The sequence below is a fragment of the Felis catus genome, chromosome A3, assembly GCF_018350175.1.
Source record: "Felis catus isolate Fca126 chromosome A3, F.catus_Fca126_mat1.0, whole genome shotgun sequence".
In the NCBI taxonomy this organism is placed as follows: Eukaryota; Metazoa; Chordata; class Mammalia; order Carnivora; family Felidae; genus Felis; species Felis catus.
In genome coordinates this window covers 105,721,536-105,740,861 of record NC_058370.1, presented here as the reverse complement: position 1 = coordinate 105,740,861, position 19,326 = coordinate 105,721,536, and the positions used below count along the sequence as shown (strand labels likewise).

The window sequence follows — 19,326 nt, the reverse complement described above, 5'->3', positions numbered from 1 at the left end:
GAAGATTGTGTACATCATTTGGTTACAAGTCCAGTCCTTCCCTTTGCAAATGAATAAAGTGAATCCCAAATAAATTTAGAGACTTGACGCTCACCTACTGAGTCACATGGAATTGGGCTGACAACTCAGGCTTACTTTACTAAAACCCTTTGTTAGAGTTCATTAGTAGGCAGTCCTATGTTATGCCCTGTAAGGGGTTGCTTTGCAACTCTGGTGCAAAGAACATCAGGGGAAGTAAGGAAGTCTGAGTTCTAGCTCTGCTTCGACCAGGCTCCATGACCTTGGGCAGATCACGTCCTTTCTAAGGCTCAGTGTCCTCCCTGAAAAGGAGGCAAGGGTCTTGTCCAGCACTAACATTCCTTGTCTCCAGTTTGTCTTGAGCCCTAGCATTGGTGTTGACCTTGAGTTAGGGACACTTGCCCCATATATCCCCTACTGGGACAGAGGGAGAACCCGAGGAAGGGAATCCTCCCGCATCTTCGTTGCCTCCTTGGTGTCCTCGTAGGACCCACGGGGTGACCATCTTTTGTCCAAGGGGTTCTAGACTTGGGCTCCAGGGGTACCCCGCAGGCTCCCTGGGGGCTACGAGAGAGAGTCCCTCGATGCTCCTGAGAATCTCAGGCCTGAGGCCACCCCTTATCTCCACCTATTCGTAACCAGCTTCAAGACCCAAGTCCTACGCCCTCGGCAGGACCACTGCGCAAGCGCAGCCACTATTCCGGCTCCAGGAGGCAGGAACCCGAGGCCGAAGCAAGGTGAGAGGGAAGGGTCGACAAGCCCCCGCCTCCGTGTTGTCACGTGGGAGGCGGAGTCGGAAGCGTGACGGCGTGCGCGGGGGCGGAGCTACCGCTGCGCGCGGGCGCGGGGGCGGGGCGCGGCGCGGCGTTCACGGCTGCTGCCTGGGAGGGAGGCCGGGCAGGCGGCGGAGCGGTGCGGCTCTCAACCTGACGGAGAAGTGGCCCGGGCGGCCGCGGCTGACTGTCCCGGGGCGGACGGACCGACGGACGACGGAGGCGGGGGCTAGGAGTCGAGCCGGGCGACCTAGAGAGTGAGCGGGTCAGGCTCAGCGTTGGCCAGTCTGTCGGTCCGCTGAATGAAGTGCCCGCCCCGCTGAGCCCCGAGCCCGGCGCTTTCCCCGCAAGATGGACGGTTTCGCCGGCAGCCTCGGTGAGTACGCCTGGGGACTCCTCCGGCTTCTGCGCAGGGTGGGAGCCTTGTTCTGTCCAAACACAGCCCAGGCCCTGCTCTCCACCCTGCCCCTGGGGATGGTAGTAGTTCCACTGCACATGTTCCCCTCGAGGCTGCCGCCCCTCTACTGGCTCTGGTGGACTCAGAACCCCTCCCCTCCCCCATGCCCAGCCCTCCCCAGCAAGACCCTCCCTTCCTCCCAGCGTCCCCTTCAGTGCAGGGCCCTCCTTCCCCAAAGTGGAAACCCCCTCTCTCAGAGAGGCCCCCCCCCAGTAACTGGTACACCCCTCCCATACACTCACGGCTCCCCCCACAGACCCATCTTCAGGGTTGGAGCACCCCTTTCTGAAACCCTGACCTCGCTTCAGGGCACAACATTCCTCCCCCTTTCCACATACTGAACTCTATTTCAGAGTGGAGGCACCCCTCACCCACGCAGAGGGTCCCTTTTTAGGTTACGGACCCCCATTCCCTCTTCAGGAAGAGGGCACCCCCCCCCCCCCCCTCAGTCTTCACTTTAAATTTGGAGGCTGCTTTTAAGTATCTTTCGGTGTCTGACAACTTCCCTTCTCTCCTTCCACTTCTCTGAACATTTTGCAGTGGTGGAGAGAACTAGAAGCACTGAAGCATCATTTGCTTAATACAGGAAAGGAAGAGGTGCATCTGTGTTGGGGGACCCTCTTTAAAAGAAGAGTGAAAGCAGAAGTATTTTCTGGCTCTGCGAGCATGCTGGGGAGAAGTAATCCTGCCCAGTGAATCCATAGGAAAGGGGGCCTCTGTCAGGGAAAGAAAGGATTCTCCATTTTTGGAATATGTTGTCTTTGTGGAATGGAAGAGGTTATTAAGTAGGCTGCAGTATCCTTCCAGTGTTCCCTTTCACCAGAATAAAGGTAGTAAATTTTGTAACTAAGGGAATCAGAACTAGAGGCTGGTACTCAACTGCCCTATAATCTGTGTCTGGAATTACTATTCTTTGAGGCCATTGGAATCTGGTTACTGTAAAGATTGAGCTCAACTGTTAGGATGGTGAGAGAAACAGTTTCTGCTTTGGCTGATTCTGCAGTTATGTGATACCTGCTGCTGGATTTATATTTTCAGTGTTTTATGTGGAGGTAGTTTGTCTTCAGAAGCCTTTCTTTTGCATTTCTTGATAATAAATCCCTGGTTGGTGAGTGTTCATGGATCAGTGCATGATCTGGCCATAGGCCATACTTTATTCAGCCATGTTGGGATTAGATGAATTTTTTTAATCTAAAGTAAAAAAGTTAGTCGAAGAGCATTGGACCCATTACTGGTATTAAATAGTAAAAACCCTAATTTTGGCCCTGACCCTCTATGGGAAGAAAAGAAAAACACACACTAGAGTGCTGTGAGAGTGGAAATCCTAAAATAGGAGACAACTGAGTGTTTCTCTTTCCTCCCAAAGGCACCTGTTGCCCATTATCTAACCTTTGATGTCTTATAATTCCTTACATAGTGAGGTTGTTTCATTCTTGACTCCTTTTAAAGAGGCATCAATTTTTCACTGCTTTTTAATTTTTTTTTTTAAGCCTCATGGGTGCATTTATTTGCTAATCATGACTGAAAGACTTGTCCTATATGTTCACAAAGAAGTGATCGTATACTAGGGCAAAAATTGAGCATAGTGGGAGATGTTGTGGGACTGAGATACCGCTGCATTGTCGGCTCCTCAGCTTTTAGGAATGGTGGGTGACTACTCAGTAGAAATCCGCTTTTATTTCTTTTCTTTTTGATTCCAAGGACTTGTGGAAGGCTTGCCAAGGCTTCATTTTCTCTAAGTGTTTTGAGGGAGTCTTTCTTACCAATTGGGGGCACTTAAGTTTATTTTGAAACAGTAGATACGCCTTGTTAAATAACTTTATCCCTTCTTATCCAATTCATGAGGCAACTGATATGAGAGATTGGACTATGAAGATGAACCGTTGTTGGGGCTTCACTTTTCATAAAGAGTTTTATAGCGGACCCCAACGGTAGATATTTTTTGTATTCATTTGATGCCGTCCTTGAGTGGATGAGACTTTTCTTTAGATATGGTGTTGATCAGCTGCAGGGGAGATGACTCTCTCTAAAGAGAGGAACCTCTGTCAACAGAGAAGGAAAGAAATGGTTCCTGGAAGTATTTCTGAAGCTGCTCCTGATGAAGCTAGTTTTCAACAGGAGCTCTGTGCTTTCTCTTTCTGTCCCCCTTGTAAGAGTAAAACTAGGCCCCATCTTAATCGAAACCTCTAAGGGATGAGGGGTGGGGGAGGGGTAATGCTGGTATATTTTACTGGTAGTCTTTAAACAGCTTTGCTTAGCTCTTGCCAAATTGTTTGTTTCTGTTCCCTGCAGTTCATTTAGTCTAGAGCTTACATTGATCTTTATTTTATCATTAAGAGAGCCATGAATGTAAAGGCAAGCACTTGTATTCTAGAAGGTGTTTAAAACTTTTTTTTTTTTTAAACTAAACAATTCAAAACATGTGAAGTTCCTCTGGGGCCACAAGTATTGAAAGCATTTATTTATTCTCAAGGAGGTATACACGTATATCTCCTTTTGTATACCAGATGGGTTCTTGAAAAAAAAAATGTGAGAAAACTACACTTATATAAGCAGAAAAGTTAGGTGCTTTATAAACAGAATGATTCCAGAGAAGCTGATTATTTAAGGGAGTCTTCTGCTGAATAATAAGATCCATTTGTAAAGTGGAAATCTTAAAATTCAAACTGTACCCATAATGGTTGAGTGTTTAGATAAGGAAAACACTATTATATGCATTTTATAAGATGTACAATGGCAATTAAAACTGTGTAGTGGTTTTTGAAATTGTTGAGAGCAGTGTTAGGGGATTGGTTATGTTATATGTGTCTCATTGAAATTATATACTGTTGTATTACTTTTTGTTTTACATAAAAAGTAAAGGATGCTTTTAATCTCTGCCGCCGCTGAATTTTAGGCAGTTTGGCTGGCAGGTGCTTGTACTCTGGAATTTCCCTTAGGCATAGAATCTTTTAGTTCACAGACTATGGTAATTTAAAAAGGCAGCTACTTTGGAAACAATTTAAAAAAAAAATTAGGGTGTGGGGGGGAAGTACCCTGAACAATCTATCTTGATATCCTGCCTTCAAATTACTACACACACACACCCACTTAACCCTCCCACCCCGCGCCCAGACTTAGGTGCATTTCATCCTTAGTCTTTTTTAGCATCTCTTTTTCATAACAAAAGTATTTTTTTTTTAATGTTTAATTCATTTTTGAGAGAGAGACAGAGCATGAGCAGGGGAGGGGCAGAAAGAGAGGGAGACACAGAATCCGAAGCAGGTTCCAGGCTCTCAGCCATCAGCACAGAGCCCAACGTGGGGCTTGAACCCATGAACCGTGAGATCATGACCTGAGCCGAAGTCGTATGTTGAACCAACTGAAACACTCAGGCACCCCACAAAGGTTTTAATTTTAAGACTTTTATCTTGGAATTAGCCTAGGGGTTTGTCAGTGCTTATACTTTAAAAAAAAAAAAAGCCTGTAGTTAACCATATCAGTTTTAACTTTCTGCTCCAAAGGTTAAAAAACAAAACTCAAAAGTTTTTAAAAATAAAAATGTCAGTAAATGAAATTGTAGGGTTAGTATCTGTAAGAAATGTTACATTTTGGTACAGGGTATATGAACAAACAATAGCAGTGTGCTTCCATTTATCAAATATTTTAAGAAAACAATCTTAACATCACAATATTAGAACTATTTTCATCTCATATATACTCTTAAAGAAATGATGCAGTATGTGATTTTTTAAGTATTAATCTAGTCTTAAGCACTGTTTATTCACATAAAAATGTTTCTCATACAATATTACTTGGGGAACTTTTTATTTATTAGTTGTCTCTTGAAGGGCTTAAAATAGGCTTAAGTTATATAAGAAATGAATAGTAACTCTTACATGGTTACTACAACATCTGTGACATGAGCTTAGAGTATTTCTTAGTATGCATGTGGGTTAGTACCTGTTTTGTGACCAGTACTGTACTTGGTTGTTCTTATGGGAAGGACAAATATAAGACATGCTTCTTGGCCTTTAGGAGTTTACTCTCTGGTTTTAAATAGATACCCAGAGATGTTTAAGCATGAGGAAGGACCAGAAATGGGACTAGAGAGGAGAAACACCATTTAGAATGCTGTGCTATGTATAAAGCATGTAACTTCCGAGACAGAACATGTGGAGATTGCTGAATGTACCTCTATAGAGCCTGGCTTTTTAAGACAATGAAATAATTAATTTAGCTCTCCAAATACAGGGAGTGAAATTACTAGGTCTTTTCCACCTTATGTTTGAGTAACATGTAGGAAAAGTATTGTCTTAATTTTATGTCTATGAGTCTATTTCTATAGCATGTAAAACTTCAGTATTCCTAAGAAATTTGAGAACATTTTTATTTTGAAATGGGTAGGTTCTAAGACTTTTAATAAGTCTAAGGAAGTAATCCACTTCAGCTATAACCTCAGTATGGAAGATTCTCAAATCTGGAGTTTATTTCTGTATCTGTGTATGATCTCTTGTCCTGTAGTTTTAGCTCTCTCAGACTATTATAATGTCTTAACATTGCATATTGCTTTATAATTTACAAGTACTTTATCTCACTTAATCTTCACACTAATCTTGGGAGAGAAGAAATTATTCTCCTTTTATAGATGAGGAAACAGGTTCAGAGAGTTTGTGATTTTTTAAAAAAGAGACTATTTGAATCCAGGTGTTTCTTTTTCCTTTCTTACTTTTTTTTGGGGGGTGGCTAATTTGTTGACTTTATATCCAGTGAAAACACAATACAAAGAAGAAAGAAAAATAAATGATCTTTCCTTTAGCTCATCTGTATGCAGCCGATGTGAACATGTTGATATACTTGTTTTTAGTCTTTTTCTATGCCTATTTTTTTTTTTAATGTTTATTTATTTTTGAGAGACAGAGCAAGAGCGAGCAGGGAGGGTCAGAGAGAGAGGGAGACACAGAATCCGAAGCAGGCTCCAGGATCTGGGCTGTCAGCACAGAGCCAGTGCGGGGCTTGGACTTACGGACCGCAGGATCATGACCTGAGCTGAAGTCGGATGCTTAACTGACTGAGCCACCCAGGCACCCCTCTATGCCTAATTTTTTACACAGTTAAAATCATACTATAGATCCAGTTTTGTTGTGTTTTTGTTTTTTTGCTTTTTTTGGATACTGACCATTTTTTTCCACTTGAACTCCGATTTTTCTTTTTCTTTTTTTTAAAGTTTATTTTGAGAGAAAGTGCAAGTGGGGGAGGGTAGAGAGCCGGGAGAGAGAATCCCAATCAGGCTCCACACTCGCAGCATGGAGCCAATCTCAGTGCTCAAACTCACAAACTGTGAGATTATGATCTGAACCTAAACCAAGAATGGGACACTTAACTGACTGAGCCACCCAAGTGCCCTGAACTCTGATTTTTCTGATGGAGTTCAATATTCTTTTCTGTACCCTACTACTAACTCTTTATAACCTACTCCTGCATCTAACATATCCTGAATCTGAACTCCTCTTCCTCTAAATCAGCTTCTTTTCCTTATTATCCATTGTCTGTATCATCCAGCCTTGAAATATCAGAACCATGTTTGATCCCTTGCCATTTTTGCCTGCCACATTAAAATGTCTTCTGGGACTTTTCAATTCTTGTCCCCTTTTCTCATCCCTTACTTTCCTTTTCCCCAGCTACAGTTCAAATACTTAATTATTCCATGTTTGGATTATTGCATAGCCTAAAGAATTTCCACCTTGTCCAGTTTATTTTATATGGGGTCGGAGGAGGGGGGCTTCAGGTTAATATTCCTAAGGCAATGCTATGATTGTGCCATTCACTCTCTCCGCTTCATTGCCCTGATGACCGAATTCAAACAAGTTAGCCTTGTTCTCTAGGTCCTCCATTATCTCCTTGTACAGTCTTAAGCTCTGGCCAAAGATGACCTGTGTCTTGTTCCCCAAGTTTTGGTGCTTTTTTCATCCCTGTGACTATTTCTCAGTACCCTTCAAGCCCCAACTCAAATACTGTTTCCTTTCTAAATGCCTTTCCTTGTTTGTTCCCTTTCATTCATTCCCAGCCCAAAGTACTGAACTTTTATCCTAAGAGCATTCTTAGGGCACTTATCACGGGATATTTCTTCCTATAAGGTAGAAATAATTATGACGAGTCTTAGAATTATTATTAGTTTCTCCAGCCAAATTATAAACCCATTGAAGACTAACACTCTTGTGTGTCTTTGAAAGCTCACAGCACAACATTGGAGATTTTATGATCCAGCAAAATGTGGGGAAAAAATTAGGGGACCAGTATATAATGGACAACTTACAACTTTCACTTTCACCATTGTTTCATGAAAGAGCTTTTGAAGATGAAAAAATTATATACAATCTCAGAATAGAGTCCTTTAAAAAATCACTCATTATGTTCTTATTTTTCTTGTTTCACCTGAAGTGAGTGAAAACTTTGTCCCAGACTTTGTTGGGAGTCTAATCTGGTAAAGAACTCCATGCCAGGTTCTAGGGTAGCGTTTTTCTTTCTTTAAAAAAAATTTTTTTTTTTAATATTTGTTTATTTTTTGAGAGAGAGAGAGAGAGAGCGTGAGGGCGGGGGGGGGGGGGCAGAGACACACACACACACACACACACACACACACACACAGAATCTGAAGCTGAGCTGTCAGCACAGAGCCCCGACACCAGCCTTGAACTCACAAACTGCAAGATCATGACCTGAGCCTCAGCCGCTTAACCCACTGAGTCACCCAGGCACCCCTAGGGTAGTGTTTTTCAAATGTAGGTCTTGTGCATGACTTATAATTATGGACTTAGAAATTTATTTGGGGGGCGCCTGGGTGGCGCAGTCGGTTAAGCGTCCGACTTCAGCCAGGTCACGATCTCGCGGTCCGGGAGTTCGAGCCCCGCGTCGGGCTCTGGGCTGATGGCTCAGAGCCTGGAGCCTGTTTCCGATTCTGTGTCTCCCTCTCTCTCTGCCCCTCCCCCGTTCATGCTCTGTCTCTCTCTGTCCCAAAAATAAATAAACGTTGAAAAAAAAATTAAAAAAAAAAAAAGAAAGAAATTTATTTGGGATCAAGACCAACATTGAGAAGAAAAAGGAGGAGGAGGAGGAAAAAAAAAAAGATTATAAGATATCAATGCTTCACATGATATTGCTTCAAGGAGCTTTTAATTTCGGTTGTGTATGTTTGCCGTAGGTTGCAGTGTAAAATTTATTTCTTACTATGGGTCACAGTCAGATGAAATATATACCTTTAGTGGCTGATCCTGATCTTTGAGAGACTAGGTGAGAAGGTTGACATCCATATGAAAAGTTGGATGAACATCAGAAGTGGTTGTAATGAACTGTGTGCTCTGTTTTCCAAAAGTTTTTAGGATCTGAATATAATGATTGGAATATAGTTAGTATCAATAGCAGTAAAATATATCTATAGTTCTAGAATCAGTGTAATTCAGGCAAACTCAGTATGTAGAAATATAGTTTTATAAAACTGTTAGGCTAGGGTATATTTTTTATTTTGCAGAAGGATTCACCATGTTGTGTTTTTTTAGCTTTCCTGATGAAGTTGTTTGTGTCTTGACTGGTTCTCCACCTCAGTAGATATTCGAAATCTATCCAGTAGATATTCAAAATCTATCCAGTCTTTGGTGGCAGGGTGTGCCTAGGCGGCTCAGTCAGTTGAGTGTCTGACTCTTGATTTTAGCTCAGGTCATGATCCCAGGGTTGTGGGATTGAGCCCCATGTCAGGCTCTGCAGGGAGTGAGCGTGGAGCCTGCCTTAAGATTCTCTCTCCTTCTCTGTCTCTCTCTCTCTCTCTCTCTGTCTCTCTCTGTGTGTGTCTCTCTCTCTCTCTCTCTCTCGTCCTCTTTCTCTGCCCCTCTCCCCAGCTCACTTCTCTCTCTCTCTCTCTCTCTCTCTCTCTCTCTCTCTCTCTCTCTCCCCAAAGAAAAAAAAATGTATATTCGGTCTTTAAGGCATGGCTCAAATACATTTTTTTCCTAGAAGCTCGGCCTAATATTCTAGTCTTGCACTCAAACCATTGTACTGATGCTCCTAAAGTAGAGGAAGTGAGCACTACACCTGAGGGATCTAGGAGTATAGCCAATCATTGATAGATAACTAAATCTAAGGCGATATTTGATGAGGAGCAGATTGTTTTGCATAGTCTTAAATATCTCCCCATATATTGCTCTTTAATTTCAAAGGGGGAAGAATAGTAACTCTATACTGTGGTGAAATCAGACACTACCTTAAGCATGTGATCAAAATGAATAGCACTAGTGGACATCGTGTGCCTCTGAATATAATGTCCTGAGAACAAATCGTTTATGTAGTTCTCCATCCACGAATGGATAACCTGAATCTAATCTTGAGTGAACTCTGAATTGGGAAGCATCCTATTTTTGTTAAATGGTGGAAAGACTGGTTTTGTGGTTTGTTTGTTTGTTTGTTTGTTTTTTTAATTATACAAAGAAAGGCTGTGGAATGTTCAGATTAAAGGAGAGTAAAGAGACATGGCAGCTATTGCAATATGTGATCCTAGACTGGATCTTACAGTACAAGGGAAAATGCTATAAAGGGTATCATTGGATCATTTGGCAAAATTGGACTATGGATGGTAGATAAGATAAAATTGGACTGCAGATGGCAGATTAGATAAAAACCTTTACTGCAGGTTTTCACTATCCTAAGGTTATGGAAGGGAGTATTTTTTTTTCTTAGGAAACACAGAAGTTTTTAAGGATAAAGAGCCGTGGTATATGTAAGTTGTTCTCAAATGGTTCAGAAAAAGTTACGTAATGTGTATGTGTGTTTTTTATATGTATATCTGTATTTGTAATGCATGTGCATAATCACGTATATGTATATGCAAGGAGGGAGGAGGCTCATGTGCAAATAAAGATGAGTAAAATGTTAACAATAGGTGAAATTGGTAAAAGCTGTATGGCTATTTTTTGTGTTATTCTTGTTCTTATAGCTTTTCTGTAAGTTTGAAATTACTAAAAAATCATATGAACTTTGCATTAAATTCCATAATACAGCATTTTAAAAGTATAGAAATGTCTCCTCTCTCTGAAAATTCCAGGCAAACTCATGGGATAAAACTGTGGCTGTAAGAATATGTTCCATGTATATCATGTGGTTTCCTTTTATCCCTAGGTCTCAGTTTGAGAAACATGCCTTTGGGCCTGAGGCAGCTGTGGTTCAAATTTAGCCGACAGACATGTTTTGTTTGGCACTTTTGAGTGTTTTAAAAATTGGGAAATTTCACATAAAAATCTGGGTCTCTGGTTTCTCTTGAAAAAATGGAATGATCTTGCCCCTGTGGGCTTGCATTCCACATGATCTATATATGCACGAAGTGGTATGTCAGATAAGCAGACTCAGTCCTTACCTTACACCTAGCTTGTTTCAGGTATTTACTTTATTGCCTGACCTCTGTAGGCATGTATTTGCAACATTACTCTAGCTGGGTAGAGTGGTGGGGGTGTCGGTCTTCATGCTCATAACATTTTGAGAATTTAGTTGTTGCACTTAATTATATATAACTTTAGGGGCACCTGGGTTGGTTGAGTGTCTGACTTCAGTTCAGGTCATGATTTCATAGCTTGTGGGTTCAAGCCCCATGTCGGGCTCTGTGCTGACAGCGCGGAGCCTGCAGCCCACTTCAGATTCTGTGTCTCCCTCCCTCCCTCTCTCTCTCTCTCTCTCTCTCTCTCTCTCTCTCTCTGCCCTTCCCCCACTCGTGCACGCTCTCTCACTCTCTCAAAAATGAATAAACATTAAAAAAATTTTTTTATATATAACTTTATATACATCCTATAAACAAAGTCATTCTCCTACATAACCATTCTACAGCTAAAAAAAATAGGAAATTAATATTGATACTACTGTCTAATCCTCAGACCCATTCAAATCTTGCTAATTGTCTTAATAATGTCTTTTATAGCAAAAAGATCCAGTTCAGAATCAAATATTGCATTTAGTTGTCATGTCTCTTTAGTCTTCTAGTTGTCTAGTCTTTTCTTGGGTTTTATGATCTTGATACTTTATAAGATTACAGGCCCGTTGTTTTGTAGAATGTTCCTTAATTTGACGTTTCCTCCTGATTCAATTCAAGTCCTGTATCCTTGGCACAAATGCCACAAAGGTGAAAAACTGTATTTTGTTTCATTGCATCCTGTCACGTGGTGCATATCTTTGAAATGTACTATTACTGATGGCCACTTTGATCATTTGATTAAGGTGTTGTCTCTACCTGGCTTCTGCACTGTAAAAGTACTTAAATTTTTTTTGTTGTTATTAGTAAGTATTTTGTAGGAGGTGCTTTGAAACTTTGTAAATATTCTGTTCCTCATTGGACTTTCAGTTTATTGGTTTATTTATCTCTGTATGGACTCAGGTATCCTATTTTTTTCAATGGGTTCTAATCCATTATTTATTTTGATGCTCACATTGGCCCCATTTTGGCTAGTGGATGCCCATTCATGCTAGCTTCTGCATTCTTTTGATATGTTCCCATCATTCTTTTGAGGACTTTCTTGCTTTTTGACATAATGAGATGATGTGGACATAAAATTCAACCCATAACAACATGCATATCTATTTTATATAATTTTAAATAGGGTTCAGATGAGAGTTTGAATTGAGTCTTTAGTTAGCTAACATTTTTTATGTTTTTTAGTAATTTGTAACTGCATAGTGTTTTATCTTACACCTAAAAATTGTGTCAAACCATAGACTAGGTCATTAATGTAAATTAATTTGAAGATATTTGTTAGTGGGAAGTCAGGATTATATTCATTACTATTCTGTAGTATTACTATTACTGTGTTTCAACAGTCGGCAGTTATCTTGGAGCAAAGTACTGTTAGGTGCTGTGTATGTTAGGGGGGTCGGGTGAAAGAAAATATATCTAAGCAGCAAAATCAACCATGTTTTTTTCCTTTACAAAATTGTGATCAATCTTTCCTTCTCAGCAGGTATAAATATAAACTTTAATGCATTGTATTCATTATTTGGACATCTGATCTCCTTAAGCTGTGTGTCTAGAGCATAATTTAACTTATTCTTGATGACTGACGGTGGTTATTATGAGCGTCAGTCATGGTTCTTTGCTGTAACACAGCGGTGCCTTCAAGAGCTTTTGTGTAGCACTGTTTGTTCCATATCCTAAATGACTCTACATAATTATAACTGTCTTCTTTGCTGTTGCTTATCAGCTAGCATCAATGTGCTTTATTGTATTATTATGAAATCTCACCCATAATATTTGAGTTTGTGACTCTTCTTTCATTATTGGACCTTAAATTTGACAGTAATTTCTTAGTATCAGATATCCAGTCACATATCCTGATTGTCTCAGAAGTGTCATATTACAGTGGTTTTTTTTAAATCAGGATTTAAACAAGATCCATATATTGCATTTGGTTGCTGTGTTTCTTAAGTCTTTTAATATGTATTTCCTTTTCCTTTTTCTCTTTCCTTTGCAATTTGTTAAACTAGACCTTTTGTTCTGTAGAGTTTAATATAAGTGCTGATTGTATATCGTTTGATTTTTTAAGCATGTTTCTTTGTGTTCTGTATATTTAAATTGAAAGTTATGGATTTTTACATATTTTATGTGTTTCAGCATGTTGCCATTAATCTTTTTTTATGCTCAGATTTTCCCATGATTGACCTGTAGAAGCATCTTTAGATCGACTCCTGAGTCCTAATTCTAGTGGTCTTTGCTGGTTTCCTTGCTTTCTGATGTGACCGTGTTCAAACTTTCTTTTACACTTCTTGCTCCAATTTCTGCAGTCAGCTATTTCTCTAAACATCATTCCTTTGGACACGAAATGGTACTCTAGGCTCTGGAGGTGCTCATTGTTACCGGAATGGTTACTGTTTCCAGTCTAGCCTTTCTTTTGATTCCCAATTTTAAATTTGCTGTGGTCTAGGAAGCCAGATAACAAAGCTGGTTTGACTTATGTGTAAGGATTGTTTTGAATCTTAAAAAAAGAGGAATCTAAAGATCAAGGCCTATGCCTATTGAAATTGCATGGTATAGCACCTACAGGGACAAGATCATACTTAATAAATATTGCTAATGTTGGTGTTATTTGAATAACAGGATACCACATGTTTTTCAGAGGAAAATAATAGACTTCTGAATGAGGACCTTAATAAAATGCATGAGGTTTTTAGTTCACAAACTTGATTATATATATATAGGTATATTTAAAACATAGGGTTCAGATAAGTATACATATATGTAAAAAAATTTTTTTAATGTTTGTTTTTGAGAGAGAGAGAGAGAGAGAGAGAGAGGGAGAGAGAGAAAAATGAATGAGTGGGGGAGGGGCAGACAGAGAGGTAGACACAGAATCTGAAGCAGGCTCCTGGCTCTGAGCTGTCAGCACAGAGCCCTATGCAGGGCTCAAACACATGAACCACAAGATCATGACCTGAGCCGAAGTCGGCCGCTTAATCGACTGAGCCACCCAGGTGCCCCTGTATATATATGTTTTGAATTGTAGACTGTTTATACTTCCAGTATTTTCTTTTGTTAATATTATCTTTTTTTTTTTCTAAGATAAATCTCTGGCTCGGTGAGATATTAGTGTACTATGGAGTCAAATTATGCTGTATTATTTTTGTCATATTCCAGGAGAATGCACTTCTTTTTCCTTTTTAATTTTTTTCCAGAGAATGTATTTTTTCTGACTTTCCAAAATTGATGACTTCCTAAAGTTGAGATGACTTCCCTTTTTAAAACAAAACTGTTTAGTGTTGATATCTTACGTTTTTCCTTAAACCATCTTCTGCTCTTGCATGCTGGTCTCGATATCACTACCTTTTGCTGATCTTTAAGTGATAGTGGAATGCTGATGTGTAAGTGACATATTAGAGCAAATGACAAAATTTGTTTGCAGTTTTCTTTGAGCCATTTGTTCCAGAAAAGTGTCATAACTGAATCCTGTTGGTGAGTGAGTAGGTTTTTTTTTTTTTTTTTTAACTTTGAAGGATATCCTGTTTTCAGTTTAGTTGAGGCATAGCCTTTGATTTTCTTTGACTGCTTTGAGTACCTCTTGGCATTCATTTTATTTCTTTAGTCTCTCCAGTTATAATTAGTGTGGATATGTTTTTGACATAAACAACCATTTCTGAAATTTTAGGATCTAGTTTGTGGATTATTTGCAATAAAGTACTGGGGAACAAAGTTTAGAGTAGAGCAAGATGATTGGGAAAGTAATTAATATTTGACCTCCTGAAATTTTTGTGAATAAGATTCAATGATTATATGCATGCTGAAACACACACTGTGAAACTCTTCATTTTGGTTCACTAGTGCATACTATAATGGCTCAGTATGTGGGTTTGTGTCTCATGTAGACTACTTTTTTATTTTATTTTATTTTTTGTTTTCTGGTCATAAACACATTCATTAAGTAAATAGAATTTGATTAGCTTCTTTGGATCACACTCTGGGCTAAGTGCATTGGAAAATTGGTGAATGAGACACTTGAAATCCCTGCTCTCATGAAGCTTTTAATTCTGTTGGGGATTCAGGCCATATTTATTCAGGAAATATTTATTGAATGCTTGGTATGTGCTCAGCACTCTTCCAGATATAAACAGAGCCCTATGGAGCTTATAATGTAGACTTTTAAAATACAAAGTAGTAAGAACTGTGATGATGAAGTATAGGAAGCTTTGGAAACATGGAGGGCTCCTTTAAGCCTCCACCATCCAGCCTTTTTATTGTTTTGTTTTGTTTCGTTTTGTTTTGTTTTGTGCTTAGAAGCATGTCTTTGTTTAGGGTGTAAGCAGAAAAATAGAGGTCAGGACATAGTTGCTACTATGCTCTTGGAAATCGCTTAAAGGAATGATAATTTACTTTTTTTTTTTTTTTTGTCCTCCTCCCATATACCTGAGAAATGACAGGCTACCTACCAATAGAGACCACTTTGGTTGCAATTTTCAACCTATGCCACCGTTATCAACTGTGTTCTCCTGGTTATCCTAATTTAAAGCAGTGAATTCTGTGACTTATATTCTGTCTCTGTCACCTGTGTAAGTAGTTTTCTAAGATACTTGCCTTTTCTGTCTTCTTAAAAAAAAATTTTAAAACATTTAAAACATTTACTTATAGAGAGAAAGCACAAGTGGGGGAGGTGCAGAGAGAGAGAGAGAGAGAGAGAGAATCTTAAGCAGGCTCTGTGCTGACAGTGCCCTCACAGGGCTCAGACCCATGAACCTCAAGATGATAACCTGAGTCAAAGTCGGTCGTTTAACCGACTGAGACACCCAGGCGCCCTGTGTTTTTCTATGTCTTTGTTGGAGTATGAGTCCTGTGATTGTTAGTTAAGTCTACAGTCTTCAGTATACTTCCTTTAGGAAACAGTCATTGATGCTTTACTCTATAGACTACATTTCAAGAAATTTGGTTCAGTTGAATAACTTTTTCAAAGAGGGTAGCAAGGCAAAGACACTAACATTTATTCAGCTGTGATTTAGGAACTATGTCAGACACTTTACATAAATTAATAACTTTCTAAAGGACGCAAACATCTTAATTTAAACTTTAAAAAATACCCTCAAAAAATAAAAAACCTTAAGTGTGACTTTTAAGTAAATCGAACAAAACTGAACCTGTTATTGCAACCTTTACATGGAGATGATGATTATAGTAATATTTGTGAAAGCTTTTTGGTGACTGAAAGCTCCCAAAATGAAAATCTAATAGATCAGCAAATATTTATTCAGCAACTGCTACACACCAGGAATTGTTTTCATACTGGGAATATGTCAGTGAACAAAAGAAATAAAAACCCCTGTTGTATTGAAGCTTATATTATAGTGAAGGGAGATAGACGATAAACAATTTTCATTAAATTATTTACAGTAGGACGTCAATGATCCTGTATAAACATTGATGTCTGCATTGTCAATTATAAACATACTATCCTTTTTTCATAGAATAGATAATGATAGAACCTGTGTGGGGTTTGGTTGTGTCAGATAAGCTTAGAGAAAAGTAATCGTGGGGATACAAATCAGGTAAAACATTGACAACTGTACTGAGGCTACTTTATTATCATACCTCAGCATCTGATCTTATGATAGGGATTTGGAACATACATACTTTTTTATTTTTATTTATTTTACATATATACTTTTTTAGATGTTCATTCTCAGATTCTTAGTCTTTTTGTTTCATCATTCATATTTAAAATTTTATTGTTAACTATAGTGTTTTTTAGTATTTGGACATGTATGTCTTTCAGTTATAACATTTTTTCTTGTGGAAGAATTTTGATTGTATTTCTTTAAAATCTTATGTAGTTTTTTACCAGGATAATTACTATAGGTTTGTCTGTTTATCAGCCTAGATTCAGGACTCCTATGTATTTACTCAGGAGAATTCCCAGGATGCAGCAGAGCTCTCCAGACAGCTGTTTGTGGGTGGTGGTGATGGTGGAGGCAAACAGTGGGTTGTGTGATCAGGATGAGGTCACCTCTTTCACCTTCTGGCCCTCTTTCTTTCCGGACTTTAACACCTACTTTGGTACTTAGAGCAGTTTGGGCTGTTTGCTGTGCTCTGAACAGTTGTTTGGTAGTAGCACCTATAAGATGATATTAGATGTTTTTTGGACAGAACTCACAGGGATATGACTCTGTCATGACAACAACAAAGAAGTCATTTCGGTAGTTTGAAAACCACTGATGTGGTTTTAAATGTTCTGATCCACTTTAGGCAATTGTTTTGATGTCTACAAATGAATGTTTTAGCTTTTGATCTTTTCATACTCTGATTTACCCTGCATATGGCCACCAGATTATTCTTTCAGTATATCAACATTTTGTTATTACCCAGCTTAAAAACTTTTTATCATTTCCAATTTCTATGAGATAAACTTTTAGCTGGGTCTCCAACCTTCCCTGCCACCTGGCTCCAACTTAACTTTTCATCTTCAACCCTTACTCTACTACCTTTTTGGGGGGAATCTTCTGTGGATACTTTCAATATCCCTTTTTTTGCCATAAGATATTGACAGACTTAACCATACACCCTAGGAAAATGAGGGAATTTGAAAACCAACAGATAAGAAAAAGATACATTCCTATGAGTTGTATGAGAAAATGTCTTTAGAGCAAGGTGTTGAGAATCGTCTTCTTACCCTGCTTATTAATCTCTTCCTACCTCTTATCACTGACATTTTGTGTAATCCTAGATAAGCCAGTCTGTTATTTTGTCAAAGTATTGTACTTCTTCAAAACTAAGCGTACTCTGTTCCTTTGGTAATTTGGCATTTTTGTTATCAAATAAAATACATTTTTTAAAGCAGTCTCTACACCGATTGTGGAACTTGAACTCACAACCCAGAGGTCAAGAGGCACATGTTCTACCACCTGAGCCAGCCAGGCGACTCTAAGATACATTCTTGATAGCAGATTCTCACAGTCGTTTGTTTTGAAACATTACAGAACACCTCATTATCATATCTTGATTTTAATGAAAAAGAATAAAGGGTAGTTTTGAGATTTCGTTTTTTAAAAATCAGCTTTATTGAATTATGCTTTACCTGCAATAAACTGTGCTAATTTTAAGTGCACAGTAATTATGCCTTGAAAAATTTGTATAGTTGTGTATCCATTGTAACAGTTAAGATATATAGAACATTGCTGGGGCACTTGGGTGGTTCAGTTGGTCAAGCACCCAACTCTTGAATGTGGCTCAGGTCATGGTCCCACGGTTTGTGGAATCGAGCCCCACATTGGCCTCTTCCCTGACAGTGTGGAGCCTGCTTGGCACTCTCCCCCCACTCCTGTCCTGCATTTGCATGCACAGTGTCTCTTAGAAATAAACATTTTTTGGGGGCGCCTGGGTGGCTCAGTTGGTTAAGCGTCCGACTTCAGCTCAGGTCATGATCTTGCGGTTTGTGAGTTCAAGCCCCGCGTCAGGCTCTGTGCTGACAGCTCAGAGCCTGGAGCCTGCTTTGGGTTCTGTCTCTCTCCATCTCTCAGCCCCTCCCCTGCTCATGCTCTGTGTCTGTCTCTCAATAATAAATAAACGTTTAAAAAAAATTTTTTTAAAGAAATAAACATTTTTTAAAAAAGATACAGAACATTTCCATTACCCCAGAAAGTTTTCTCATATTTCTTTGCAGTGGTGCCTTCTACCTCCAGTTACTGGCAACCACTGATCTACTTTCTATTGCTATATTTTATTTTTTTTTAGAATTTCATATAGCTGTGACCTTACAGTCTGGTCTTTTGTGCTTTTCACCTAGCATAATGCTTTTGAGATTCATCCATGTTGTGTGTTTAGTAGTTTGTTCCTTTTTATTGCTGAGTAACACTTTATTATATGAATATACTACCAATTAGTTTCTTCATTCACCAGATGATGGACATTTCAGTTGTTACAGTTTTGGGCTATTATGAATAAAGTTGGTATGAACATTTGAATATGTGTGTCCCCATAGCCCCTGCAGCCACTAATCTACTTTCCACCTCTATGGATTTGTATGTATGGTGTTCATTTTTTTAAAGTTTATTTATTATTATTTTTTAATGTTTATTCTTGAGAGAGAGACAGAACACGTGCAAGGGGGACAGAACACGTGGGAAGGGTGGCAGAGAGAGAGGGAGAGAGAATGCCAGGCAGGTTCCTCACTCCATGCTGAGCCCAATACAGAGCTTGATCTCAGGACCATGAGCTCATGACCTGAGCCAAAATCAAAAGTTGGACGCTTAACTGACTGAGCCATGCAGGCACCCCTGGTCTCAAATACTTCTGACTGACCAGTTATAAATGGGTAATTCCTGTGGCCCCCTCCTTGGGTTTGACAGTTTGCTAGATTGGCCCACAGAACTCAGGAAAACACCTTATTTACTATTATTGGTTTATTACACAGCTACACCTCAGAAATATTCAAATGGAAGAGATGTATCGGATAAGGCATGTGGGAAGAGGGGTGGAGCTTCCTTGCCCTCTGAGGGTGTCACCCTCCCAGCAATTTTATGTGTTCATCAACTAGAAGCTCTCTGAATTCCATCATTTAGAGCTCTTAAGGAGATTTATTACATAGGCACAGTTGATTA

General features: G+C 39.3%; 1 protein-coding gene across 1 annotated transcript in view; it reads left to right on the top strand.

Annotated features, from left to right (window-relative positions):
- Nucleotides 1–868: 868 nt before the first annotated feature.
- EML4 (EMAP like 4) overlaps nucleotides 869–19,326 on the top strand; it is a 161,772-nt gene continuing 143,314 nt past the window's right edge. The window contains exon 1 of the mRNA XM_019827636.3: nucleotides 869–1,167. Coding sequence (XP_019683195.3) covers nucleotides 1,143–1,167 — 25 coding nt within the window. The 5' untranslated portion in view covers nucleotides 869–1,142. The remainder of the gene's footprint in view (nucleotides 1,168–19,326) is intronic.